Source organism: Drosophila bipectinata, chromosome 3R (genome assembly GCF_030179905.1).
Source record: "Drosophila bipectinata strain 14024-0381.07 chromosome 3R, DbipHiC1v2, whole genome shotgun sequence".
Lineage (NCBI taxonomy): Eukaryota > Metazoa > Arthropoda > Insecta > Diptera > Drosophilidae > Drosophila > Drosophila bipectinata.
The window spans coordinates 1,697,986-1,725,983 of record NC_091739.1 but is presented as its reverse complement, the minus strand read 5'-3'; the positions used below and the strand labels follow the sequence as shown (position 1 = coordinate 1,725,983).

Genomic DNA, 27,998 nt, shown 5'->3' with positions numbered 1-27,998 from the left:
ATATATGTATAATCTTTGAATATACGACTATATACGAATATTTTTGTATACGAACAATGTATACAGAAAATGTATACGGTTTATAAATGTATAAAATGTGTGAAAATGATTAAATTTCACAATAAATATTACTTTTCAACATTTTTTTGAGTGTGGTAATTAATAATTAAATTAATAAATAAATTATCTTAGTTTCTTGCTCGTTTCTGAACACAGCTCTTGGTAAGCTTTGAATTTTTGATTAGTTTTTTATATAAATTAATTTTTGAAAAAATCGTTATTATGGTAAAAAATAATATAGTAAAATTATCCCTTTTGATCCCGACACTCTGTGTCTGTTTAAGGGTTTAATTTTTACAAAGTTCTTCAAGTGCGATTGTTTGGGTGCGAAAAACCGTATGGGTGGGTAAGAATGATTGACATGATTTTTAAGAATTTTTTAAGAAAATTTGTTCAAGATCCTGCTGAGTTTAAAATTATGGGAATAATAATATTTGCCGGAGATCAGTTGGTCAATTTAAATTTGTAAAGACTTCTAGCTTTAAATTTAATTTTGTTTTCCACTGATTTCAGTAAATCGGTTATAGTTGGCCGATCCATATGAGAATTACAATACCAAATTTAAAAAAAAAATCAAAGCTTCTATCTTTAAAAACACGAAAGTTGGGTCAGTTCCGATCGTTGTTATATGAAAGCTAAAGTATATAGTCGGCCGATACTTACATAAAAAATGTATGTCGAATTATTTTGCCAAAAACTCTAACTCACAGTCAGTTATATGGCAGCTATACGATATAGTCGGCCGATCCCCGTTCCGTCTTTTAATCCGTGTAAAGGAAAAATGGGTATGTGAAAGTTTTAAGTCGATAGCTTCAAAACGGATACGCACCGCGGTGAAGCGGCACCGGTCATACGCAAGGTCATACGCGTCAATGGCTGCCGGTGGTCCACGTAAATGAAAGCGGGAGGACGTGGACCACCAAAGCATATAAGCTTGTACACTGCTGACGGACCCTCGATAGGCCCATAACATACTTATACAAGGCTAATGATAAAGTGCTTTGAATATGGTAAACGATTCGAAATTCCCTATCGCAAGAATTTTTGTAAAAGTTAGTTAAAAAGCATATGAAAATACAAGTTTTCAACTTTATTAAAACTTTTATCGTTATTTAAATTTAGTCCTTACATTTAGTTATTACATTTAGGAAACTTTGTCCATAGAAACTTAGCAACAACAGAAGCAGCTGTGTAGGGGGGCGTTGAGTCCGCAAAAAGATTCCAGGATGGGGGTTGAAAAATCAGAAGTCGGGGGCGTCTTCAGTTGAGTATAAAAACGCGTTCAGCTTTATTGGCTGCGTACATCGAATTAATCTTAAAAACTAGTACAAAAAAGAGATCGAAGACAACCAACGAGCGAGAAGAGAGGGCACAGAGGGGCGAGTGTGGACGCGCTCTTTAGCGCGGGTGCGCTCTTTAGCGCGGGTGCGCTCTTTAGCGCGGATGCGCTCTTCAGGTGAGCGGCACAACGGGCCCTCACCTAAACATTCTCCCCCCCCTTGCAATCGCTCGGGTTGCAACAGATCCCTCGTCGCTAGCTATGCGTCACTGCAGCTAGAGGGCGTACACGGGTCGATGGAGGTCCCCGTGTCGAAAATCCGGGTCCCGATGTTGACGTTGTTCCGTCTCAGCAGCGACGATAGGGTGGGCGCAGCGAGCGCGTCCTGCGGGGGCCCTCGAGGAGAGGCGGAAAGTTGCCTAGGCGCGGATGACGCGGGCGGAAGAGCGGTGGACGGCACCCGATGAGTGGCGGACGAAAGCAGTGGAGCGCTTGATGGCTGCCGGCCAGTGGCGGAAGAATGCCGAGGAGTTATCGAAGAGTGCCTGGAAGTCGGCGGCCGTGGATCGGTTTGGAAATGCCGGAAAATGGCGGACGCAGGGCGAGAAGCACCCGAACCGCGCCGGGAGTTGGCGGATGACGGCCGACGAGAGAGCGAGACACCAGGTGTACTGTCTCCCTTGGGCGGTGACCGGTGCTCCTTGGTCCCGGGGTGCAGCAGCGTGTGGTGATCCTGACCACACGTCTTACAGCCGTCCCCACGCCGACAGGATCCGTCGGAGTGCTCGTGGGCCAGGCAGCTCGAGCAATAGCGGTTCACGAGAACCACTCGGAGCCGCTCCTCGGCACTAAGGCGTAGGAAGCGCCGACACTTCTTCAACGGATGACTCCCATTGCAGACTCGGCATCGGTAGGATAGTGTACCTCGAGTACATCTGCTTTCCAGTGACGGGGCGTTGCGTGGGCGTGGCGACATCGTGCTGAATATGACCTTGGAATCTAGAATTAGACCCGGATCAGTCGGATCATCAGCTGATTGCCACGGTGCAGCGTGATGCGATGTGTAAATCGGAGAAGGAGTCGTAACAGAATTATGCTCGCATCCGGAATCGGAACCCTGAACCAGTGAGTCACCGAGGCTGCGGGCAACTCGTGCGGAAAAAACAGACACGCTGCGGGGGTTGGCTGGAGATAATGGGCCTGTCAGCACCCATCCGAAAATGGTCTCCTGACCGAGAAGCGACCCGCAGATATTAGCCTTGGAATTACCGAGGAGAATGGACGGAAGAATGTCAGCTCCTAATAACACATCGACTTGGGAGCTCTCAAAGAAGTTGGGGTCCGCCAGGGTAATATTGGGCAGCCCCTTGAGACGATCTCGCGAAATCGGATATGATGGCAGATTTCCTGCCAACTGCGGAAGAACGTAAGCCGCAGTCTCTAATTGTAGCCCGGGTCTAGACGGCGACCGAATGGAGAAATGGCACAATTTTGTAGACTGCGCGGAAATGGTCTGATTAAGGCCGGAAACTTGGGCTTGAATCGTCTTGAAGGGAGGTTTGACGAGGTTGAACAGTCGCTCCGTTATGAACGTCGCTTCGGAGCCTGAGTCTATCAGTGCTCGTGCTTGGACGGTGCACCCCAAATGGCACACGTTGATAAGGGCCGTGCCCAGTAGGACGGCTCCTGACCCGGAAGCGAAACACACCTGCACATTCGACTGATCCTCGGAGCCGTTTGTTGACGTAGGCGGACTTGGAGCGGTAAGCTGCGTAGGCGGACTTGGAGCGGTTGCGAATGGATTGCCGCGGTGCAAGAGGGTGTGGTGTCTGCTGTGGCATGTGGAGCAGGTATGAGCGCTCGTGCAGTCTCGCTGCTGGTGCCCTCGGGCAAAACAGTTTAAACATAACTGCTTCCTCCTTATGTAATCAGAGCGCCCATTTACATCCATTTCTAGGAAACGCGGACATAAGCGAATGGGGTGGTCCTCCCTCGCACAGAGATCGCAGCTCTTTTGGCCCGGAACCACTCGAGTCTCGTATGAAGTGAGCCTCCGAGCAGGGGCAGTAGGAAGTCCCGACCTTGGCGGAAATTGCACGGAGCCACTAGGCCTGACGTCGTCGATGGCCTCCAGAGTGCGATGGCGCTCTGTCAGGAAGTTATCTAATTCCTTCCATGTTGGAATCTCGGCCTTATTATGTACGGATTGCTCCCACATGGAAAGTGTGACTTTAGGGAGCTTTGACGAAATCATAAATACCAGGAGACAGTCCCAAGCCTCAACATTTATGGCGGACATTGCTAGGGCTGTCAGACAACTCTGAATGGTGGCTTGCAGCTCCTTCAGCGCGACCCCGGACTCTTGTGAAATAGCCTGGAGGTTGAAAAGGATTTTCAACTGGCTATTGACCAATAGCCGCCGGTTCTCAAAGCGGTCTGTGAGGCTTTGCCAAGCGACGACAAACCCCTCATGGGTAAGCGGAGCCTTAGAAACAATGGCGTGGGCGTCACCACTTGTTTTGGACAATAAGTGGAACAACTTCTCTACCGGGGTGAGCCGCGAGTTTTGGATGTAAATGGCCGTAAACAAGTCTCTGAAGGTGGGCCACCGAAGATAATCACCCGCGAAGACCTCGGTATCCACCGGAGGTAACCGGCAGCCTGTAGGCGCGGGCGTGTGGACATTGACGGGAGCCTGAGTGGATTGGGAAGCAATTTTCTCCCGAAGCTGGGCAATACATCTCGAATAGACGGAGTAACAGTAGCTGTACTTATCTTCCAGCACTGTCGAGGCGGCCGCATTGTCGTCGGACACGGCTAGCAAATCGGAGCAGCTCTCATAGCTCTTCTCCACCTTCTCCCATAGTGCCTGAATTTGGTCCCGATGAACTTCGCACATGTATTGGGAGCCTATTTCCGTTTCTGGGGCGCCCGGAGTACTTATGTTAGCCTCAAATTGGATAATTCGATCTGTTGTGGCGATGAACTTTTTCAACGCCACTTCGACCGCACTTGGAGCCATTTTTGCAACGGAGTGAGTCTGCCTCTGTGAAGGACCGGGGGTTGTATTGACGGATTCGTCACTCCTTGCCCTTGGACTGGCACTGGTAGCCTTAGGCTTCAAAAGAGGCGTCCGCGGAGATGCGGATTGAGATCTGTCCAAACGGATGGCTGGGATCGAACGCGGCTTTTTGTCGTCTCCCGTGGGCATTCTCAGAGTCCAATTCGCTGGTCAGCGCTTGTCGACTGACTCGCGCAACAGGTGCCCCGTACGAAGTGGTGGCCGGTCGCACTAATGTGACGAGAACGGTGAGATCGCGGATGAAATGCGATTACAAGGAGCAAGTGCGAACTAGTGGCGCCGATGTTGAAAGGAAAGTCGTGAGCGGCACAATTCGAATGGGAAAAAAAAACTTCAGGCACCAGAAAAACCCAAAAGGGGACGAGGTTTGCTCAGATTGTAGGCGGATGTTGCCTGATGCGGAGTAGAAGCAGCGTTGGAGGCACGGAAAATGGAAAAAATCGTGCTCGTTCGAAAAAAGAATTGATGACGAATTATAAATGTATATATGTATATGTATACAAGTGTGGTTCCTACGTAGATATTGAATCCTTAACTCTCGTCGAACTTGCGGAGTCGGAAAGGTGGACTTGACCTTGGCTTTTATTAAACACAAAAAAAAATAAATAATCAATAATAATTAATTTTTGGCTAATTTTCGGATTTAATTATTATGGAAGGGTGGATTTGAAACCTAAATCTTTAATTAATTGGATTTAGTTATCCCGAAGCCGAAAAGGTGGAAGTGAAACCGCGGCTCTATTCGAACAGAAGGTTGATAATTAAATTATTAATAATTTTCGATTATTAATTTTTTTTGAAATAATTTTAATTGTTGAGTGGCCGGAAAGGTGAATTAAAAACCCTGGCCCTTTGCTCGAACGGAAAATAAGAATTAAATAAATTTTCGTAGTTATAATTATAAATACATAAATTTATAATTAATTGATTTTTTAATATATTTTGTTACGCAGCCGGCTATGCCGTCGGCACCCTGTACGTACCTCAAAGAAAAATAAACAGAACCGAAAAACACAACACGGCTAGGTCGAGAATTTAAGCGCCACAATCACGGATTTGTAGTGAAATGGCGGTTTATAATTGTTGGTTTTAGAAAATGTATTTTTTTTTTTTTTAATTTTATCGGCTATATATTTCCTGAAATTGGAGGCAGAAAATATTTGGAAATATATGGACATGCATGCAAGGGCATGTGGGGCATATGATGGTACAGTAGAGCTTCGATAAGTGGACTGTATATGTTAAATTTTATCAGTTATATATTTCCTGGAATTGAAGGCAGAAAATATATGGACATGCATGCAGGTACGGATATATGTAAGGGCATGTGGGCATATGTTGGCACAGTGGAGCTTTGATAAGTAAACTGTATAATTGGGGGAACAGAAAAGTTATGTGGTGTAAAAAATGACACTGGAGATAAAAACAAATATTACGACAGCGGCGGACTGTTCGGTGAATTTGGAAATTCCGGAACTAATTCACACCGGTGGCCAATATTAATTATGCCTTCTTTTTGTCACCACACAATTTCACTGTTCACTTGCGAATTTTTCGCGGATTAATTGCACGAAAAAAAATATGTATGTGCGTATGTATGTATGCGGATGCACATATGCCTCGACCGTTGGCAAGCGAATGAATAACGGAGAGGCCGAAAACGGCGAAGAATATGGGCAGCACACAAAACGGAGACGGATAGAAAAATTTGCCGAATTTTAAGATTATTCTAGATTATTAGAAAATCTCAACCTGCCGTTGTGTCGGAAAACTCGGACTTGGAGTTGACACGGAGGGAAAAACAATCTTGCAGCAGTGTGAACGAAATTTAATGTTCGGATCACGGCTGAAGACCGGCAGAGAGATGGGGACGGAAAAATGTACTTATCTTTTGGCGGAACAATGCCAGAACTGCTGGTGGATCCAAAATATCCTGGTATCCGGCTCGAAGGACCAAAATGTGTAGGGGGGCGTTGAGTCCGCAAAAAGATTCCAGGATGGGGGTTGAAAAATCAGAAGTCGGGGGCGTCTTCAGTTGAGTATAAAAACGCGTTCAGCTTTATTGGCTGCGTACATCGAATTAATCTTAAAAACTAGTACAAAAAAGAGATCGAAGACAACCAACGAGCGAGAAGAGAGGGCACAGAGGGGCGAGTGTGGACGCGCTCTTTAGCGCGGGTGCGCTCTTTAGCGCGGGTGCGCTCTTTAGCGCGGATGCGCTCTTCAGGTGAGCGGCACAACGGGCCCTCACCTAAACAGCAGCCACAACAGAAATAAGCTTAACGTAAGCCAAAACAATAATGGAAACAACAAGACAAACCCAACCAAATCAAATCAAACAGCAGGCGCAAAAACCTTCTACTAGTAAGTAGCTCCTTCCTAATTAAGAAACATCCTTGACATTGATTATTATCCTCTTTAGAAATTACTGTTACTGTAAGCGTGGTCACTGCCTTGGACAAGGATTAGAAGGGGTACTTCTACGACGTTGATGTGTGGGGATATCGAAAGGGAGATACCTTTAATACATTATATTTTATTTATGAAATTGCGTTTAATTTCGATACTTCTCTAATATTATAGTTGGACAGATTGATTATTTATTAATGATAAAATTTTTAAACGTAATTAAACGTAACATAATTCTAATGAACGATGTTCATTAAACGCTTTTAAGTGTGGCCACATAAGGTGAAGAAAGACGTGGAGACCGAAAACAATTTACCTTTTTAGTATTTTCCGTTTATTTTTTTTATGTTACCTAAACATTATTAAAATATTAAATTATTTGTTAAAAAAAAGAATCTGCTAATAATGTTAAATTCCAAATTATGATTGTTATATATGCAATCAATTAAAGTATAATTATTTTTTAAAAAACTGAGCGGAAAAAATTTATGGGTGACATCTATATTCCAATGAATACATAAAAAAAAATATTTCTATTTCAAAAAGCGCCAAGGTGAGGAGCTATTTGGAATTTTGACCAAATAATAGTCAATATATTTTGACTATGATATAAAATATAGTTTATTTTTATATAAAATAAACAATATATATTAAAATTGTTTTCTCATAATTAGTTAATTTTAAGAACAATTTTTACTTGATGAAAATGGGGTATTTCATTAAAACTGTTTTATCATAATTAATTAATTTCTAAAGTTAATTGAAAGCTTATAAAATAAAAATGTTTTCAATTAACTCAAAAAATAAAAAAAGTGAATAAAAATACTGATAAAAGTACGTAATAATCTGCAAAGAAATAATACTAAATATAAGCTAGATTCACCACAATGTTCTCTGGCTTTTCGTTTCATTTTCTTCGTCACTTTTTCTCTCTTTGTAGGGGTTGATTTTATTTGGGAGTGCGAGTCCTGTGGCTGGCAACCAACACCGTATGTATGTATGTATGTCTGTGTCTCTTTAGGGTGACCTCAACAAAACTTTCATTGGTGCATTATGAATATTGCTTAACACCTTAACTTCCAGAGAATATAAGCTTTATTAACTTATTGGTAACTCGTTCATTATCTCAGAGATAAAAAGTTTGACTTTTAATTGGGTTAAAAAAATTAAGAAATCCCAGACAACCTCCTTGATTTTCCTAATATACTGTGATCATGAATTTGTATATTGCAAAATTAAGCGCGAAAGAACGTCCCCATAGGTACGATTCACCCTAAAAATTCAGCCTTCTCTCAGGGTAAAACCTTTTTAGGATGATGGCATGCGAATAGAGGAAACCCAACACGAAAGGCTGCTGGACGTGTGTTGCGAGCGAGGAAAACAGATCCGAAACGAGTGCGGAAAGTGGGCCAAAATACATAGGGTGGCACGAAAACAGAAAAAAGAGGATACCTAAATTAATATTCCCATTCAAGACATAGAAAATTCCGATTTTCCTTAAAACTGTTTTAAAACGTCTGTATCGGTTGTCCGGAAGGGTCGAGCCAAAACGCTAACATAATTCTCAAAAACGTCGATAGCTACATATTTGCATTTGGTTGCTAAAAAATGCATTGCCGTAAAATTAGCAATTAAGAAAAAGAGCAAATACCATCATCATGAAAAAGTGAACTAAGTACCGCCACTTTTTGTTTGTATTAACCTGCTTAAGAAAAAAAGGGATATCGTTACAACTTCCTGTTGTGTTAAATAGTAAAAAACGGACACACTTTGACACTTCAAAAATAAAGTGGTGATAAAAAACCCAACATACCAAAATAACAAAAATCTATACCACAATATATGCCCATTGAGTGCCTTATATCATTCGATCATAATTCACAAGGTGTCTACTATGCCGGACAGGAGTTATCAGGCGTTGTTGATCTTATTGTCGACACAACGAAGCGGATTAAAGGTAAGCAAAAAACTCAATTTTTCACATATCCAAATTTGGGGTAAGTTTCTATCCATGACTCACTGGGCGTATTAGCAATGCAACATTTTTTTCTGATACTTTCTAAGGTGAAATATATGACATTGGGATTATATATACATACATATAGGATTTAGAAACGATGCGACTTCAAAATATAGGTTAATAGCATTAAAATTTCTCAAGTAGGTTGGGAAGTGTATATAGTCCAGGAATTTAAAATCTGCGCCATCTAAATTAATCCAAATTTATGTACCATATAGCCAAAAAAGCGAAGTTTTGTAATGCCTATATGTATCTGAGATCATATCTTACTCAAGATGTATTCTGATAAGTGGAGTTAGCAATTTTGTGCTGCCTCCTGTAAATATTGGAGTTAAATTTGAGTAACAATTTAGTTTTTGGATTCTGTCCTTATATGTCTGTCCTTACATATATGTAAGCCTTCATGGCCTTTTTACTAGCCACCGCTAGTCCAACTCCTCACGAGGTTGCTTGATGAAACAATTCAATGGAAATACTCGAATGCTAAAAATGGACCCGAGGGCCTGTGTTTTGTGAAATTATGTGTTTTAACTTTAATTATTAAAAACACCTATTTATATTTTCAAGATATTTTTAGTTTTTACTTATATTATTTGCATTTATGAACTTACTAGAAAAAACTAAAGGACATTTAAACTCAGTTTTGATTGAGCCCTGACATTAATCCTTTACCCTGTACGCCACTAATTTTCCTGGCGGTATTTCTACTATTTTTTTGGTGCTCCTAATTTAATGTTGCTTCTAACCATCAACCATTGCGTTGTGCGTTTGCTGTTTTTCAGTGCTAGGTAAAATTTAAATATTATAGTTAATTTATCTTGTGTGTTGTGGTCCTCTTTTTAGGAATCCATGTTACTGTCAGTGGGTTTGCCAAGATACGCTGGATAAAAAAGGGATATCCGCGCGAAAGTGAACGCGCCATGTGCCGAGCGTACAGATCTTATTTGTCATCGCGATCTTACGTGCTCGGATCCTGTGCAAGCAACTCAAAAATTGACTGGACGGCCGGCGAGTACTCTTACACCTTTCATGTCATCCTGCCCGATAATCTCCCTACTTCCTTTGACGGTAAATACGGCCAGATTCACTACGAGATAATAACGACTATTGAGCGATGTGGCCGGTATCCAAAGGTTTTTAAGCGGCCTTTTACTGTTATACAACCTTTGGACCTGAACGCCGATGCCATTTACAGAGTAAGAAAACATGAAATTAGTTATTTTTAAAATCCTCCTGTACACTATTTAAACTCTAGTGCTATTTTACATTTAACCAGAGTTGGATAAACAGTTATTTCCCACAGGTACCATTAGAGATCCTCAACCGGAAACGCTTTTGGAGCTTCTGTTGCCCCACTGGTCCGTTAACAGTAAAGTTTTCGACACCATACTGTGGATATGCGCCCGGACAAAAAATAAACTTTGTGCTTTACGTCAACAACGAGTCTTCAATAGACATTACAGAGTGTCTGGTGAAACTAAAGCAGGAGGTCAGCTACGAGTCGCACGATCCTCATCACGAATACCGCTACGATAAACATCTAATCGCCAGTAAGCAGTTCGGAAACGTTCTCCGATGGTCCAGAAAGGTGTACAGAGGTTACCTGGACCTGCCGTCGCTTCCGCCGACGTCTGTGAAGCCTACATGCCCCATTAATGTTAACTATTCCATTAAGATTATTGTAAACCCCACGGAGTTTCACTGGAAGCTTAAGCTGAAGATTCCATTGACCATAGGAAGCATTCCAATAATGGATGGCCCTGAGGCCTTGATGCGATTTAATCGCCAGCTGCAACAGCACCAAGTAGTTAGTCAAAATTTACAAATTTCGACGCAGCATAGACAGCGCCAAAGCGATTGCGAACAGAGTTGGAACAGAGAGGGAGATTTAGGCAGGCATCGGAACCGGATAAGTGCCTCAGGTCAGCAGCAACGACTTAGTAGCATTACCAGTACCAACAGTAACAACAATCATGGACGCTCTGTGGGTGGCCTACTGCCGACCAATACCCATATAAATATTATAACGAATGCCAGTCCCACGCCCACTATCTCCACACTCTCATTAACGGCCACTACTGCCGCGCTAAGACCAGATATATTGGTGAACAATGATGGCGATAGTCCCCCGGACTATGTACCTATGGGTGAGCCAATTGACTAAAGCACGTGGGTTTTCTTACAAACGTAAAACACTTTTATTTACAGTGCCCCCCTCATATGAAGATGCAATGGCTCTCAGTGAAAAGTTGAGCGACGATATTGAGTTCTTTACGAACGTTAGCATGAGCAGCGTTATGACAGCTCAGGCTGATGTTACCACAAGTGAGCCCTTTAAGCCGCATTATCCGGTCTATTACGATTACGAGACACCGACCATACCGCCCGGTAGTGATGATTCTAATGACTCCGACACATAAAACTCCCTCTAGAAATTCAGAGTTCAGAAATATCAAAATTTATTTATACGAATGCAAACATTAAAAACATACGAACACAAATAGTTGTGTGGCTGAGTGGCTTTTCTAAAATCCTTTTTTTATTTGATTAATAACCGTCTATACTATTGACGGTTAATAACTATTGTTTATAACATTATTATTAAAATGTTATTTTCACAAAAAAATTAAAATCCTTAAAAAACAAAATAAAAATTTCTCTTCTCATTTGTGCTCTTTTTAATATCTAAAATCTATAACATTTTATTCTTGCTAAAAATTAATACTTGTATTGAAATAAAATGCACTATTTACATCAAAATTATTTTTAGCGTTCCAAATTTGTTAAGAAATCGATTTTTGGGCTTTTTTATTATATATTACAAACCAATATTTATACCTATGTAATAGGAAAAAATTTATCAAATCTTTGTTAAACTTTATCATATAAGGAATGAACCATGGCTTAAGAGTTTGCTTGTAATTGTAGTTATATGCTTGCATTTAACACTATTATTTAATTGTCAAAGCTGAATTCTCATTTTTTTTAAATCTGAGTAAACCAAGTTACCGATCAATATTCTCCAAAACACTGATTTTAAATTAATTTTCATACCCTTGCAGAGGCTGTTATAATTTTGGTCAAAAGTGTGAAACTTTGCACATACTTTTCTTTTCTGCACGCAGTATATAAGTCGGAATGCCCGGGATCGACCGACTATTCTTATATGGTAGCTGCCATATAACTGAACAATCGGAAATGACCCAACGTTCGTGTTTTTAAAGATAGAAAGTTTTTATTATAATATTCTCATAAGGACCGGCCGACTATATCCGATGTTTGCGATATATATCGGATTTTAACTGCAAGGGTATTAACTTTGGGTCCGCCCGAAGTTAGATTTTCTCTTTTGTTTTTTATGTTACACAAAATTACAGGCCTAAAAAAACCAGCTTTGTTGGAAATAAAATTCAAAGGAATAACTATACAGCAGCTTGTTTTTTGGTATCCTTATTTTTCAATTGTTATGTATCTTACTATTATATTAATGTCAACAACTAGCGTGTTTTAAATATGTACTTAACCTCAATGTTTTTTCTTATTACCGCCTCCAATCATTCAACATTCATTCCATTCACGACTCCTACCATGTTTTTTTAACAACGTATTGATCTCATTTCGAATTTTGTACACCTAGAGACGCTCTTTGAAGAGTCCAGCTCCCAGTTGCGGCTTACCCTCACCGGTCAGGATTCGTCTACGGCGACACCGGTAATGCAAGATGGAGAGGACGCCACCACGACACCAGAGGAAGAATCCTTTACTTCTAAAAAAATATGAAACGGCGCTGGACTCACAGACGCTTCTGGAGCCGAAACATTAAAAGTTAAACAGCCCAAATGACAGTTAGATTTACTATTAATCAAAATATAATATAAACTGCTATATATAATCTGAAGTCTGAGCTGGACAAAGAATTGGCAATAAAAAACAAATCAAAAAAGAAAAATTGACCACAAAGAAATTGAATTTTTGATACGATAAGTAGAGTTTTTTTTTGTTTTCCCTAAAGATAAAATTTTATTATACATTTTTTTTTCAGTCATCTCTCTTTTATGAGTGGCTTTTATTATGAATAAAATATCTTTCGGTAATATTACATAGCTTTTAAATAAAACTATAGCATACTTATTTACAATTTTACTAAAAGTGCTAGCTTTCAGGCTTGGTGATTGACGGAATTTTAGAATAAAAAGGGAATTATACTTTCCCTTATACCTTATATACTTTGATTACGTTTCGATATATTTTTAATACTTAATAGATTGATCACATGCACCAAGCCTTCACATTCAACTCTTCTAAAAAGCGCAAAAGTGTTTTAAGATTTATTGTATCATTTTTAATTAAACTCTAACTATTGTATTTTTATGTGTAACATAAAGTTACATAAAGATTTATAAAGTTGATTCCATTTTATAATTTGAGTTTTATTTTAAGTTACTTACACAATTTTTTACACATTTGCATGGAAACCAGAGACTAACTATGTATATTAGATCTTCTAATACTATACTAAGGTTATATAATACTAATTCCTAGTATAGGAAGGAGCCTATACTCTTAAAAGGTTCTTTTTTAATATGTCTACTTTTTACGTCCTTTTTACTTAAATGATATTCTAATCTGCAATGTGTCTACCATAAGTATTTTCTGTCTTCAATTCTATTTAATAAAAATAAACAAGCAAATTATATAATAATATATGCAAATAATATATGCAAATAATATATGCATGTAAACATAAAGAAGAAATTACTTAGAAAGAAAAAAGACCCAGAGGAGTTCTATACAGAATTCTGCACGTCGGCAGTCGCTATATTAGAACCTTCAAAAACATAATTTATATCTTTCGATAACAGACTTTTGGCCAAGCAAGCGTACAAAACCTACATAGTTCGGTACAAAATATTTCCAGTGCCTCCCGACGAATGGATAAAGCCATTCAGAACCATTCAGTTGCTTTCAGCCCGTCGTCGACGTCGCACTTACATTCCGAATTGTGTAAAGTCCAATTTAAAATAAAATTACTAAGAAATAAACTGAAATATGCAGTTTGGAGTGTGCGGTCGCAGTTAGATACTAGTAGAAATGTCAGTACAATGTGAATTTAACTTATCACGTAGTGCAGCTGTTTACTATTCAGGCGAGGAAATTTCAGGTTCAGTTTCTGTGGCAATCTATGGCAAAAAGAGAATTTCCATTGAAGGTTTGTACAAGATTTTGTTAGTAAATGACGAGATGAGATTTTTGTCGATTAGATAAGAGGCTCATGAATGTGCTTAAACCTTTAGTATACTGAAAATTATCATTTCTTCTAACATAAACAGCCACAAGCGTAACTTTCTTTGGTTCCTCAACTGTTCACTGGACGGAACCCTTGACAGTCCCAGAAATTGAACACAATGACAGTTCTACAAGCTTGGAGTGGGATAAGATGGATTACACAGGATCCAAGGTCCACATAAATGAAACAAAAAAGTTGACTAGCCGACTAGAATTGCCTACTGGCATCACGCATCTAGGGTATTTCGTGTTTTTCATTCCCCAAAACTTGCCTGCATCCTGTCGAGTATCCCTTGGTAGGGTGGCCTATACTCTAAAATTAAGAATTGACAGATGTGGGAAATATAGCAAGTGCTTTGAAAGACACTTGGTGATCAAACGACTAGTGGAGTTTAGCGGTTTCAAGCCAGATTTTAAAGAAGATTCCAGGTTCGTATTATCTCTTCCACGAAGTGTCTTCGTACCCGGGCAGAGCATTAGCTATAAAGTCCAGACTAAGGACGAAGTTCTGGATTCAATCACACGATTATGTCAGTGTATCATTTACGAAAGCCAATCTCCAAAAGTCAAATTAAAAAAAGTCACACGCTGTTTATCAGAGTGTAGACTTAATACAAGTATGCTGCTCCTGCCCCTCACAGTTCCCATTATGACTTATGAAGAACAAACAGGCCCCATAAGTATAAGTTATTATGTGGAGACCTTGAGTTATGGTCATCGATCTATTAGTTTACCTATTTACGTAGCTACTGCAGCTCCGCCAGTGTACTCTTCAACCGAAATCTCAAGCCTATGTTATACGAATCCAGGTAAAAGGTATCTCAAACGCACTTGAACAATCCAGCAAGTAATATATGTTTTTTCTGTTTTTAGTTTTCAGTTCTTTCGATGTACTCATGCCGTTTAATAAGCTTACAACCAACAGAAGCTCCCTGGAAATTGACGAACCAGCGCTGAATAAACACTGCGAGCTTATCGACTTACTTAGGTGTACGAAAAAAAAACGGTCGAACGTGTATTTAGCTTTACGTTGTTTGTTTAAAAAAGATTGGTCCTGAAACGTTCATAAGTTTACTGTTAAAATAAATACAATTAAAAATTGATTCAGTTAATTAGTAAACAAAAACGATACATTTTAAATGTTCTGTTCTTAAAATATACAGTAAAATACAGGCTATGGGTGAATCCGCTAACGTCGTTTTATGTTAATATAATCTTTCCACTTAGCCACAAATAGAGGCGATTTCTCATTAACGCAATTATGCATGCGAGATTAATGAAGTGATGCGTCCAAAAAATTTGTGATCACTAATTGTGGCATTTAATGGGACTCCAAAAAGCTAACGGGTTGCACGGAGGCGCCTCGCTGAATTGTAAATAGTCTTCTTGCTTTTGGATAGGCGTTCATTTATGGTAATGTTTTGTTCGTAGGCAGATATACTATAAGCAGCGACTCCCGACCTCATCAGCATCCCCACTTGCGGCAAAAGCAAACAAAGGAAACCGAAAGGACCCATGGCCAACGCCACTCTATTTCCGAACGCTTTTGCGCTGAAATATTAGACCAGAAGCAGACAGTAGACGGCTACACAGACGCAAGGCGCCAGCTTATTGATTCGACCCCCTACCAACGAAAGTCAAAGTCGGTGGATGCTGGCACGGCACAAAGGAGTTACAACTTAGAGCTCAGTGCGCGTCTGGCTGTGTGCAAGTTTGGTTGCCCGTTTTCAGCTTTTTGGACTTTTCCGTGATGAGCTACCAGTGAAAATTTATAAAACTAATCAAAAGTTCTGCAGCGATGCCCACCACCTGTGTGTTCCAACTGGATCGCCTGAATCCAGTTTACAATAGTGGCGAGTACATTAGCGGTCGCATACTTCTTCGTACGGATAAAGTAAAGCGCGTTAATGGTGTGTTAACGATATTATATTTCCTTAACCATTTATGGAAATTCCCATTCAATTTCCAGCCGTATATGTAACTCTGGAAGGAGAAGCCAAGGTTCAGTGGTCGATGAGTGGCAAGAGCGAGACAGCTAATTATTCAGGCCACCAGCAATATTTACACTCCCGCACCAATGTGTTCGACAATTCTTTGTTCCGGGCTGGCGTACATGTATACGTGCTCACTCTGCGAATTCCGCCGGATTGCCCGAGCACCTGCAAGGGTCCTTACGGATACATTGCCTACAACATTTCCCTCACCATTGACAAGCCCTGGGGATTCGACGAGGTCTTCAGAAAACCTATCAATGTAGTGCAGACCCTGGACCTTAACTACAACTCGGAATTCGCCGTAAGTTTTAAATGTATTTAAGAGGTCAGTTTTTATACCCTTGCAGAGGGTATTATAATTTTGTCCAAAAGTGTGCAACGCAGTGAAGGAGACATCTCCGACCCTATAAAGTATATATTCTTGATCAGGATCACCTCCTGAGTTGATATGAGCATGTCCGTCTGTCCGTCTGTCTGTTTCTACGCAAACTAGTCTCTCAGTTTTAAAGCTATCGTCTTGAAACTTTGCACACACCCTTCTTTTCTTTGCACGCAGTATATAAGTCGGAACGGCCGGGATCGGCCGACTATATCCTATAGCTGCCATATAACTGATTGATCGGAAATGGTATAACTTTGGTGTTAGAGAGTTAAAATTTGACATGAGCGCTATTTTTGGCAAAATAATACGACATGCCAAATTTTATAAGGATCGGCCGACTATATCCTATAGCTGCCATATAACTGAACGATCGGAAATGAGCCAACTTTCGTGTTTTTGAAGATAGAAATCTGGAATTTAGTACAGATTCTATTTTTGGTCAGTTGATCCAACCTACCAAGGATCGGCTAACAATATCCGATGTTTGCGATATATATCCGGTTTTAGCTGCAAGGGTATATAAACTTCGGCTCCGCCCGAAGTTAGCTTTCCTTTCTTGTTTTTTATTATTTTACTTTACATACATACATACGAGTTGTGAAAAAATTGCACAATCCATGACATATATATTATGTACATTTACATAATATATTATTTATTGCAATAATGGCCGTCTGTCTGCATGCATGTATGTATGTATGAAGATGAGATCGATCTCAGTGCCTTTTTTTGATCAATTCAATTAATATTTTTGCTCATTTCACATGTCAATATCATGAAAAGAAAAGATATTGAACTTCCAAGTCTTTCGTTGATAGCTAACTGATATAATTTTTCGATCTTAACATTTTAAAATTTTTGTTGCGTACTTTTGCGCTTAGGCAAAAAAAAAAACAACTGCAATCCTCTCTTGGCCCCATACTACAGATTAAGTAGCAGACCAAAATATCTATAAATCCATTAAAAATTATCCGATTTTTATTAATTTTGATTTGTAGGCGTAGATTAACCATTGGAACAGTTTTAAAAAATTTTAAACAAACTTGACCGGTGTACTCTATTCTATAGCTCCCTATAGAATCCCATAGCTCTATCTTTTATAGTTTCTGAGATCCACGCGTTCATTGGACACACTGACATAGCTATATCGACTCGGTTGTTGATGGTGATCAAGAATATCAAGAATATATGAGAGATGATTCCTTTGCATGCAGTATATAAGACGGAACTGCCGGGATCATTCAACTATATCCTGTAGCTTCCAACTTACTGATTTATTGAAAATTCATTAATTTGTTGTTTAAGTGAGAGGTATTGGACAATTTATCGTTTCTATTTTAAGCTAGTAAATTTTATAGGGATCAGTCGACTATATCCTATAGCTTCCATATAATTGAAATATCGCAAACGGACAAAGTTTTGTATTTTTTAAGATAGATGCTTCATATTTTTTTTCAGATTTTTTTTCTTATATAAAATTGATTTTATAATAAAATTCTCAAAAGGATCGTTCAATCGGATTTATCCAATATTTGCGATAAATCGCAATATATAAATATCCGAACTTGACTGCATTGGTATTTCGGATCCACCGAAGCTAGCTTTCCTTCCTTGTTTTAATTTCAGTTAACCTTTACATTTCGAGAAGTGATAGTCTGTACAACTTCTTCTAGCTGGCTGAAAATAAAAGTTTTATGTTTTCTTTCAGTTGCCAGTCAAGGACGAAAACATCAAGTACCTCTGCCATTGGCCGTGTATATCGGGCCCTATTAGTTCGAGTCTGTCACTGCCCGCATCTGGATTCACGCCCCTCCAGGAAGTGCCATATCGGCTAGAAGTCGACAACCAGTCGCCGCATTACGACATAATAGGCCTCGAGGTTTCCATAAGGCAGCATTTTGTATTTCTCTCTCGAAAGCCAGTCAAACGGAACTTTTACACGAAGACATTAGTTAAGGAATTCATCGGGGACCGCACGCTTCGCCTCTCTAAGCGGCTATACGAGTCCAGTATCTGCATGCCCCTAGACACGCCACGCTCAACCTTGAACCCCAATTATATTGTCTTCATTCATTACACGTTGCAGATTAAACTTAAGACCGGTTGCTTTCATTATGATACGGACCTCTCTGTACCGATAATAGTGGGCACTACATCGCTGCAGCATCTTAGGGACACTGTGCATGTCCACCAGCCAGTGGGGAGGACTCCCACACCGGAGCGGCGGCGTCTGATTGAACGTGTGGTGCCTCGTCAAGAACCTGTGGCTGAGGAATCCATCGGGGAGGACGAGGCTGGGCCAGCGGTTCGTGACATCCGCCAAGCGATTGAAGATGATGAGCCTCCTTCCTATGACAGTTGCCGTAAGTTTCACAAGTACTATAGACTTAGAAGACTTACTTAGACTATAGAAAAACTTCTTATAAAAAACGAGAAAGGAAAGCTAATTTCGGGGGGAGCCGCAGGGGACCCTTGCAGCTATGATTGAATAAATGTAAATTAAAAATATCGGTTATAATCGTTATAAGAACTTTTTTATAAAACCTTTTTAAACCTATATAAAACTTTTTTTTTTTTATTTTTTTTATAAAAAAAAATTTTTATAAATATATGTGTATATATGTAAATTAAAAATGTCGGATATAGTTGGCCAATCGTTATAAGAACTTTTTTATAAAACCTTTTTAAACCTAAATAAAATTTGTTTCTTATTTTTTTTGATAAAATTTTTTTTTATAAATTTATATATATGTAAATTAAAAATGTCGGATATAGTTGGCCTATCGTTATGAGAATTTTTTTATAAAACCAGTTTATTAGAACTACTAATAAACTTACTTCAAAAATATCAAATGTAGTATTTTTAGCAAGTAACAAATTTTAATCGTTAAGCTATATGGCAGCTTAAGTTATATTCTCGTTTGCATTTAGCAAACCAATATAGGGTCGGGTATACTATATAGGGTCGGAGATGACTCCTTTATTGCGATGCCCACTTTTGACCAAAATTATAATTTCCATGCATGGGTATAAAAATATGTACTTAAATAAAGATAGCTTTTTTGGAAAAAAATATAATATGGAAATATTATATATTTTTGGGTACAATTTTGAATCGACTTTCAATTTTTTTTTGCGACAAAAAAGGGGGAAATTATTACCCCAGTAGCTGGAGTTTTGAATAAATAAATTTAAAATAAGGACAGACTATAGATCCGTTTCTATTACGGTACTACTCTGTACTCTACTGTACTACTGAACTCTTAACTACTATCAGTTGTTCAGTAATTGAGACTTAAGTTTTAATTTTTTAACCAAATTCGATAAATAAACCAAATTAAGAACTCATGGCAAATACTGGCATTTAAATTAAAATATAAAAAGCCGCAGTCTTTCCGTTGCAGTATTTTGAAGTTGTCAGAAAACATTAAACATTAAAGAATGAAAAGAAACTAATTAAACTAACTAGAAACTAACTAATTATATTTTTTAGTCCCCCCTTCTTTTAGTTTTGCTACTCTGGCAGGCAGTCAGCAAACCCTGGAGAGTAACCATGTTGGAGTGTTGCAACGCATTCAATTGCCGAAGTTCCCCGGATTTACTACGTTATTAGGCACTGCTCATCAAGGACTAGAGGACTCTGGATTGGATATGCACTTGTACAGATCCTATGGGTCTCTTGGTACGGATCCCACAGGATGCAGCTTGGAAACGTTCGGATCTATCTGCGGCCCGCTCTCCGAAGATGTTGAGCAGCAGGAGAATCAGTCTGATGATGAAAGGAGACCCTCGGCCCAAACTTCACAGTCCCTCCAAGTTTTGTCACGTACCGCAGTGGTAGAGACTCATGGCCTTCAGGATGAGCACCTTTTTTAACGACGAGCACCTTTGTATATAAACAAATTAACAAGACTTAGCCTTATTATGATTTAGGCTGGGTATCCGAGCCCGTCGTCTAGATTATAGGCAACGAAAATTCGTTCCATCCCTTTAGAATCAAATCGAACTTATTAAGTGCTTATTTCTTATATTTCTATATTCGTGCATATTTGGCCTTTATACATTTACTAATTATTCTTAGTATTAATTTATGCGTTCGGGAATGGACAATAAATAAAGTATACATAGAAGTTAGACCTTTGGCTACGATAAGTGTCAATGCTATTAATAAATCACATTTTATAAAGGCATAGAATAAAATACCCCTATAATAGGACGTATATTGGCAACGATCGAGGACTGTATAGGACAATATAAGGACTGCATCACTGGATTAGCTCAAGGCTATAACAAAAACTCTTTATAAAAGTGCTTACTGTCCTACAACTAGTGACGGTAGTGCATATAAGCATCCAATAGGCAATTTAAGTATAAGAAAATTTAGGCTCTAAACTTAGTGATTATTGATGAAGATCGTCAGGAGAACCAAATTTTCAAAAGCTTAATTTTTATAATACAGGGTACTCGTAGAGCACAAGGGTTTATTGTAGTCGTGTGAATGACTGATATAGCCATCGATATAGCCATGTCCGTCTGTCCGAATGTACGCGTGGATCGTAGAGACTATAAGAGATAAAGCTATTGGATTTGTCATGGAGACTCCTACTATGCCCATGGAGCTCCCGCCTCCAAAAATCGCGAATTTCTGTAGCGCCAGTACTGGAAGGTTTTTTGATGCAAAACTATTTCTATAGTTCATATATATACTTAAAAAAATATTTTCAGCCAAAGCTGCCGATTTTTCTAGAAGATTTACCCCTATATCTACAATTCAGTACAGACTTATACATAACTTTTTACTTTTTATTCTGCTTCCCTACTGAATCGGTAGTAAGGACGTAGGGATAATTGGGGCCTGGGCTTTTTGTTTCAAGCGCAAAAGTATGCAACAACAATTTTTTACTTAGAATCCATTAAATTGTGTTAATGTCAAATTGTTAAGTGTTATATTGTGGGTGGAAAGTATGAGTTCCGGGTGTAATATAGTCCAGAAACTCCACTATAGACGACCTTTCATATTGAAGTGTTTTTCTACTTTTAAATTTTTTGATTATTTGAATATTGTGATTTTCTACTTTTAAATTTTTCATTATTTAAATTTGGGTACATGACTGATGTACTCAAAGATATTGAAAGATATTGAACATTTTTCCACTTAAATTCGGAATTTCTTTTCAAAAATTTATCGCCGACATATCGCCACTGGCTAATCTTCCAAATATCCAATTAAGAGACCCACAGAGGAATAAATACCTCTTAGTAGGAATCCCAATAATCAATATTCCCTTTACAATTTCCGTGATTAATCTATGTAATTTATTTTGAGAAATGCCGCTTTAAAACGTTATATTAACAGTATTAATATTTTATTCAAATTCATAATATTTACAAAAATTGATTAATTTTTACAAAATGGGCATAAACTTTAGTAACGGATACAGAAAAATACGGCAGCATAAACGGCCGCCTGTGCGTAGGCAACACATGACTCCCTGTACAATGCTTTTTAATTAAATTACAAATTAATTGGTCTCTGATAAGAAGCGACACTGAGGCACGCCACTGGCAGCCCTAGGCCAGATTAGATAAAGGCTTTGGCGATATTGGCGCTACACCTAGTTCTTAATGGTCGACCACTTTGTTAACAAGTTCAGACAACGCTAAACAGTCGGGCCGGACAGAAAGTGCAGTGCGAAAGATGGCGTATAGTTGTAACATCCAACTGGACAACCCCCGTGGGGCCTATCGAGCCGGCGAGACCATTAATCTGACGGTATTTTTGACCCTCACGGAACGCGCGCTTATTAAAGGTAGTATAAAGCATGAGTCATTTGGTGAATCATAGATCACGATTCGGATTCAAATGAAAGCAAGTTAATTGTCGATAATGGTTGTAGGTGTGAAAGACAATCAAATTTACTTATCTGCAAGCTTATCTCGAATTATTTGATAGCTGCAGAGGGTCAATATCAGAGGCTTTTGATAGAGCTTCTACTAGATATTCCCATATGGAAAACGTTGTTGTGCATTTTTTTATATAGGAACCATTTTGAAACTTAAAAAAGATTACAAAATTGCAACGCTCCTCTCTAGCCAAAAAAAAAAAAATGTTACTGTTATCCCCGTTTAAAAAAATGTTTACAGTTTGATGTGCAACTAATGGAAAATTTGTAGTTAGAAAAAAATTACCATGAAATCAGTAAATTTATATTGTGCATTTACATTCTGATTCCATACTGGGTATTTTCATTTTTTAACGCGCGGAAGATCTGTATCCGCGGGTACCTTTCAAATTTAGCTATAGTACCCACGCAATTCATGTTTCCGACACGCAATACATTTTGACCCGTCCCTTACTGTGCTCTGTTATAAAAAAAAAGATTTTTTTTTAAGGGCAAACTATTTCAATCACAAACTTTTATGTAAAAAAATGCATACAAATCCTTAAAAGGTTAGTCAATTTAACATTAGAATTAGATACAAAGACTGAATTAACAAAAAAAAGAAAGGAAAGTTAGGTTCGCAGCGCCACTAAGTTATATAGGGGATCCGATATATTTATATTCAAATGATTTCTTATAAAACGAAACACCAAAGTTGTGTCGTTTCAGTTATTTTCTAATTCTTTAAGTATAGAAACACCAAATTACCAAGGTAATTTACCATAACATTTCAGTAATTTTAATTAATTAGATATATTTTGTTGCAGCGATTTCTCTTGAGTCAAATGGTTATGCCTATACAGCTTGGCAGGAGCCTCAAAAAAAAAGAAAATCAAAAAATCCCAGTACCCAATCACAAAATATATTATTAGATTTTGAAAACCGGGTGGATTATTTTGCGAAAATCGATTACTTTTTGGGATCAGAAGCGGCTCAGCCACAAATAATCGAAGCGGGCACCTACAAATACGGCTGTGTCGTGAAGCTCCCAAAAAACTGCCCTGGAAATTTTGAGGGAACTTACGGGCATATTCGGTATATTTTACAAGTTCTGGTCCACAGCAGTGCTAATCGTCCGGTAAATGTGGTCCATGTCAGTACACTGCAGATATTTCCGCTAAATAGTCTACCTCAGGAGTCCCGAAGCTGTGAGGAACATTTAATAGAGGAAACTCCTCGTTTGAAATTCTGGATGAAACCACTAGAGATGAAAGTGCAAATTCCCAGACAAGGCTACTCGCCGGGCTCCGGTATTTCTGTTCACGTAAAAGTTCATAATCCGGAAAAACTGCAACTTCGTGAAGTTAGTTACGCCCTTGTACAGATAAGCACCTTTGTGGGCCAGCAAAAGAAAAAGCCAAAACGCAGAGCTTCTAAAGTTCAGCGACACATAATCTTAAGCAGTTGTCACGAGCTCTTTAATCTTCCGCGTGCAGAGCTCGAAAACTTTCAGCACCTTTATATGCTGCAAGTGCCACAAACGGCGGCTACTCTGATCGTCGCTGAATGTGCCTGCATTCAGCTAAACTATGAGGTTGAGGTTATGGTACGGACCCAGAACCCCAAGCGCTTTATTGTGGTGAGAATCCCAGTTACTATCGGAAATGTGACGCCCCCTTGTCCGGGTAAACTTTTAATGAAGGAACCAACACAAATTACTGGTCCAGGACCAATGGCTCCAACAGAAACTGCGTTAAAATTGGAGCAAAGCTTTAGTACCTCCACCTCCTCTTTGGGTAATTGATTTCATAACTTTTATAGTTTATTCGAACTAGTATAAAGTTTAGTATTCGAACCATTTATCGTTTTAGTTTCTAATTTTCGTGAAGCTGAATTTATGGAAGCTACCAATCTGAACAAGACAACCAAACACTACCTTTCTGGTGAACATTTGGATTTTAGACCGCGATACGTTTATTATGAAAGGGATCAGTTAAAATGAAGCACAACAAACAACCTACTTCGGAAACGCTATTCTATACAGGGAAATTGATTTAAGTTTATTAATTTTATTTTACAGTGCACACCTATAATTGTGTCGCGAACACTGCCGTTACAGTGTACAATTTATTTTAAAATGAAAAAATAAGAAATAGTACCTATGTTTTTATTAATCCCAAAAGAATTTTGTAAAATCTTAGAATTTATTCAAAATTTGTGGAACAAAATGCCCCAGTTGATCTAAAGCACCGTTATAAAGATGAGGAAAGTCTTACAACGTGAATAAAAATAACTCAATAAACCTATGTTTTTATTAGGGAGTTGGCCGACAGGTTCGGGTGATTATGAAGCCTCTGCATGTAACGTGCGCTGCTTCTTTGGATCTCGTCCTTGACCCAAGGGAAATTGAGAACCTCGTGGATGGTGCGATTGTCATGATAGACGTGGGCCCCAGTGGCGATTCGAAGGGCTCTATTTTCGAAAGCTTGTATAGTTCGGACATTCGTCTTGCTCGCAGTGCCCCAGAGCTGTATGCCGTACGTCCAGATAGGGCGTATTATGGCCTTGTAAATGAGGAGTTTTGTAAAAGTTCTTAACTTCGAAAAAATCAAAAAAAAAAATCATCTTTTTCAAAAGGTTTTCCTCTTTCAGGGCAAGATTAGAAGACTTTGATAATTATTTTAATAGATTTGATTTTACTGAAATCATTTTTTTATTTTTCAAAAGTATTTCCTTTTTATGGGCATGATTGATTTTAATAAAAAAACAAGAAAGCAAAGCAAACTTCGGGCGGAGCCGAAGTAACTGATTAACTGACCAAAAATAGAATATGTACCAAGTGCCAGATTTCTATCATCAAAAAAACGAAAGTTGGGTCATTTCCGATCGTTCAGTTATATGGCAGCTATAGGATATGGTCGGCCGATCCTAATGAAATTTTTTAGGTCGGATTAACTGACCAAAAATATAATCTGTACCAAGTTCCAGCTTTCTATCTTCAAAAACACGAAAGTTGGGTCATTTCCGATCGTTCAGTTATATGGCAGCTATAGGATATAGTCGGCCGATCCTTATGAAATTTGGCATGTCGTAATATTTTGCCAAAAATAGCTCTCATGTCAAATTTGAACTCTCTAACTCTAAAAACACCAAAGTTATACCATTCCCGATCAATCAGTTATATGGCAGCTATAGGATATAGTCGGCCGATCCGGGCCGTTCCGACTTATATACTGCGTGCAAAGGAAAGAAGGGTGTGTGCAAAGTTTCAAGACGATAGCTTTAAAACTGAGAAACTAGTTTGCGTAGAAACAGATAGACGGACAGACGGACAGACGGACATGCTCATATCAACTCAGGAGGTGATCCTGATCAAGAATATATATACTTTATAGGGTCGGAGATGTCTCCTTCACTGCGTTGCACACTTTTGGACAAAATTATAATACCCTTTGCAAGGGTATAATAATAAAAATTTTGTTTTTGTGAAATTAAGAAAAATTTTCCCTAATTCGTGTTAAATTTTCATTATTGGCGACTCGCACAGAAAGCGCCATCTACACAGAACTACCACCTTAAACAGAAAAAATGTCCCATAAAATATCCCCAATATCCGTGTCGCCATCTTCTGCGAATTTTAATCGTAGTACCGTTTTTCGCCGAGTGCTACGCCGTTTTCTGTCGCCATCTTCAGTGAATTTTAATCGTAGTACAGTTTATTGCCACGTGTTGCGATATATTTTCTCAGCGTCGCCATCTTCAGTGAATTTTAATCGTAGTACAGTTTTTTGCCACGTGTTGCGATATTTTCTGTCAGCGTCGCCATCTGCTGTAAATTTTAATAGTAGTACAGTTTTTTGCCACGTTCTGCGCTACTTTCGTTGAATTTTTGGAGACAAATTTCAAGTTAAATATTTTCCCAGTATTTTTCGATGTTATTTAACAGAATGTAACAAAAAAAAATTTTTTGTATTATACTTTTTGGAGCAGCAGATAATTTTTTTACAGCGGATTTTTCACTGTTAAAGCTCTGTTAAAAGGCTCAATCATTAACATTTTTTTTTCTGACTGTTATTTTTGCAATAAAAAGTTGGAAAATTTCAAAAATTGAAAAAGTGTTGTAAAATTGAAAAAATGTTCTGTTAAATTTTAAACATTGAAAGTTCGAAAAAAAAGCTCTTTTTTCCCGGGACAACAAAAAAATTTGTAATTTTGAAAAATTCGACCTGGACCAAAATATTCTAAGAATCGAGAAAATAAATTTTTGGTGGATTTTTGGCCAAAATCATGATGAATCAAAATCCTTTGAAAATTTTCAGAAAAATCCGAAAAATTGGGTCAAATTTTAGTTTGTCAGGTCAGGTTTTGATGGAAAATGATAATTCTCGAATCATTAATTAATAATTAATAATTAATTATCTATTCTCTATATCATTCGCAAATCGCATTATTTTTGACAAAAATAATGCAAAAAAAAGTTTTTTCTTTACAATATTTAAAATATAATTTTTTTTTACTATTTATTTTTAAATAAATTATTATTTTATATATTATTCACTAAGCTTATTAGAAGAAATCTATTCTATTTATAGAAAATAAATCTTCTTTTTGTTTTTAATATTCTTAATATATTTCTTAAAACAAGAAAAATTAGTGAGTTTTTTATAAAGATAGGTTGGGAAATATTGCCGGTGCTCGCCGCACTGCGTTTCGTCATTATCTTGGTTGTTGCCCCCCACTTCCATGGGTCTTATCGCCGATGCACAGCAAGAAACTATTAGCCAAATTGCACTTTCCCCATTTTTGTAGAGGGTCCTCCAGAAAATTTGACAAAAAATCTAAAAAATAATACGTTTATAGGTTTTAATGCAGATTGATGGAGAATCGATCCAGAAATCGTTTAAGGTACTCCGCTCAAGAATCAGATCAGTATTGGCGAAGATACAGCCATCGCAGTGGCCCATATTGAGCCTCCATGACTTTTTTGGAATTTTGCAGATGGACCCCCAAAAAATTTGACAAAAAATCTAAAAAACAAGAAAGGAAAGCTAACTTCGGGCGGAGCCGAAGCTTATATACCCACCCTTGCAGGTAAAACCGGATATATATTGCAAACATCGGATATAGTTGGCCGATTCTTATGGGAATAGGAATATATAATCCAATTTTTATTTACAATAAAAAATCTAAAAAAAAGTCCCAAGCTTCTATCTTTAAAATACGAAAGTTGATATTTCTACCAAATACCATTTCCGATCAATCAGTTATATGGCAGCTATAGGATATAGTCGGCCGATCCGGGCCGTTCCGACTTTCGATACCGAAAGTATTTACTTTCAGTACACTAAACGAAAGACCCCATAATACTCAATAAATAGCTGAAATACAAAAAATTAATAATAATTAACAAAAATAATATTCTTAAATGTACACTTTATTTGCAATAGTAAAAATACTCTTTTCCCCACCACCTTCGAGGTAGAGTATAAGGCGCGTTTTTTTTTAAGTGGTATCCCCGAGAGGCCTAATCCACTATACTAAAACTAAACTAAGCTAAACTAAGCCTAATTTAATTTTAATCTTTTCGGCGCAGCAGCCTCCTCG

General features: G+C 38.4%; 4 protein-coding genes across 6 annotated transcripts; all 4 read left to right on the top strand.

The window, feature by feature from the left end:
• Positions 1–8,162: 8,162 nt before the first annotated feature.
• On the top strand, positions 8,163–12,758 carry LOC108130874 (arrestin domain-containing protein 17). The gene is made up of 5 exons (XM_017249542.3): positions 8,163–8,787; positions 9,694–10,046; positions 10,154–10,997; positions 11,059–11,238; positions 12,488–12,758. Exons 1-5 carry the CDS (start codon positions 8,673–8,675, stop codon positions 12,628–12,630), a joined length of 1,635 nt encoding a protein of 544 aa, XP_017105031.2. The 5' UTR covers positions 8,163–8,672; the 3' UTR covers positions 12,631–12,758.
• A 1,067-nt stretch (positions 12,759–13,825) lies between these two features.
• Positions 13,826–15,237, top strand: LOC108130771 (uncharacterized). Of its 2 annotated transcripts, none has more exons than XM_017249366.3 (3): positions 13,826–14,059; positions 14,181–14,945; positions 15,010–15,237. In XM_017249366.3, exons 1-3 carry the CDS (start codon positions 13,942–13,944, stop codon positions 15,192–15,194), a joined length of 1,068 nt encoding a protein of 355 aa, XP_017104855.2. In that variant the 5' UTR covers positions 13,826–13,941; the 3' UTR covers positions 15,195–15,237. The 2 variants fall into 2 exon arrangements, with proteins under 2 accessions (XP_017104855.2, XP_070137779.1); XM_070281678.1 differs by having other exon boundaries at positions 14,181–14,952.
• Positions 15,238–15,819: 582 nt separating this feature from the next.
• LOC108130753 (arrestin domain-containing protein 3) lies at positions 15,820–20,640 on the top strand. Its single transcript, XM_017249338.3, has 4 exons — positions 15,820–16,046; positions 16,106–16,431; positions 18,221–18,875; positions 20,006–20,640. Exons 1-4 carry the CDS (start codon positions 15,935–15,937, stop codon positions 20,386–20,388), a joined length of 1,476 nt encoding a protein of 491 aa, XP_017104827.2. The 5' UTR covers positions 15,820–15,934; the 3' UTR covers positions 20,389–20,640.
• A 1,386-nt stretch (positions 20,641–22,026) lies between these two features.
• On the top strand, positions 22,027–24,696 carry LOC108130748 (arrestin domain-containing protein 17). 2 transcript variants are annotated; one of them, XM_070281597.1, is made up of 4 exons: positions 22,027–22,322; positions 23,110–23,166; positions 23,222–24,190; positions 24,266–24,696. In XM_070281597.1, exons 1-4 carry the CDS (start codon positions 22,211–22,213, stop codon positions 24,394–24,396), a joined length of 1,269 nt encoding a protein of 422 aa, XP_070137698.1. In that variant the 5' UTR covers positions 22,027–22,210; the 3' UTR covers positions 24,397–24,696. The 2 variants fall into 2 exon arrangements, with proteins under 2 accessions (XP_070137698.1, XP_017104818.2); XM_017249329.3 differs by lacking the exon at positions 23,110–23,166 and having other exon boundaries at positions 22,028–22,322.
• The last annotated feature ends 3,302 nt before the right edge of the window (positions 24,697–27,998 follow it).

Coding starts and splice junctions, on each gene's coding strand:
- LOC108130874 (XM_017249542.3), top strand. CDS start 8,673: ATGCCCATTGAGTGCCTTATATCATTCGATCATAATTCACAAGGTGTC. Junction 8,788..9,693: donor CACAACGAAGCGGATTAAAG/GTAAGCAAAAAA, acceptor TCCTCTTTTTAG/GAATCCATGTTACTGTCAGT. Junction 10,047..10,153: donor ACGCCGATGCCATTTACAGA/GTAAGAAAACAT, acceptor TATTTCCCACAG/GTACCATTAGAGATCCTCAA.
- LOC108130771 (XM_017249366.3), top strand. CDS start 13,942: ATGTCAGTACAATGTGAATTTAACTTATCACGTAGTGCAGCTGTTTAC. Junction 14,060..14,180: donor AAAGAGAATTTCCATTGAAG/GTTTGTACAAGA, acceptor TAACATAAACAG/CCACAAGCGTAACTTTCTTT. Junction 14,946..15,009: donor CCTATGTTATACGAATCCAG/GTAAAAGGTATC, acceptor TTCTGTTTTTAG/TTTTCAGTTCTTTCGATGTA.
- LOC108130753 (XM_017249338.3), top strand. CDS start 15,935: ATGCCCACCACCTGTGTGTTCCAACTGGATCGCCTGAATCCAGTTTAC. Junction 16,432..18,220: donor ACTACAACTCGGAATTCGCC/GTAAGTTTTAAA, acceptor GTTTTCTTTCAG/TTGCCAGTCAAGGACGAAAA. Junction 18,876..20,005: donor TCCTTCCTATGACAGTTGCC/GTAAGTTTCACA, acceptor TATATTTTTTAG/TCCCCCCTTCTTTTAGTTTT.
- LOC108130748 (XM_070281597.1), top strand. CDS start 22,211: ATGGCGTATAGTTGTAACATCCAACTGGACAACCCCCGTGGGGCCTAT. Junction 22,323..23,109: donor GGAACGCGCGCTTATTAAAG/GTAGTATAAAGC, acceptor GAAACACCAAAG/TTGTGTCGTTTCAGTTATTT. Junction 24,191..24,265: donor TACCTCCACCTCCTCTTTGG/GTAATTGATTTC, acceptor TTATCGTTTTAG/TTTCTAATTTTCGTGAAGCT.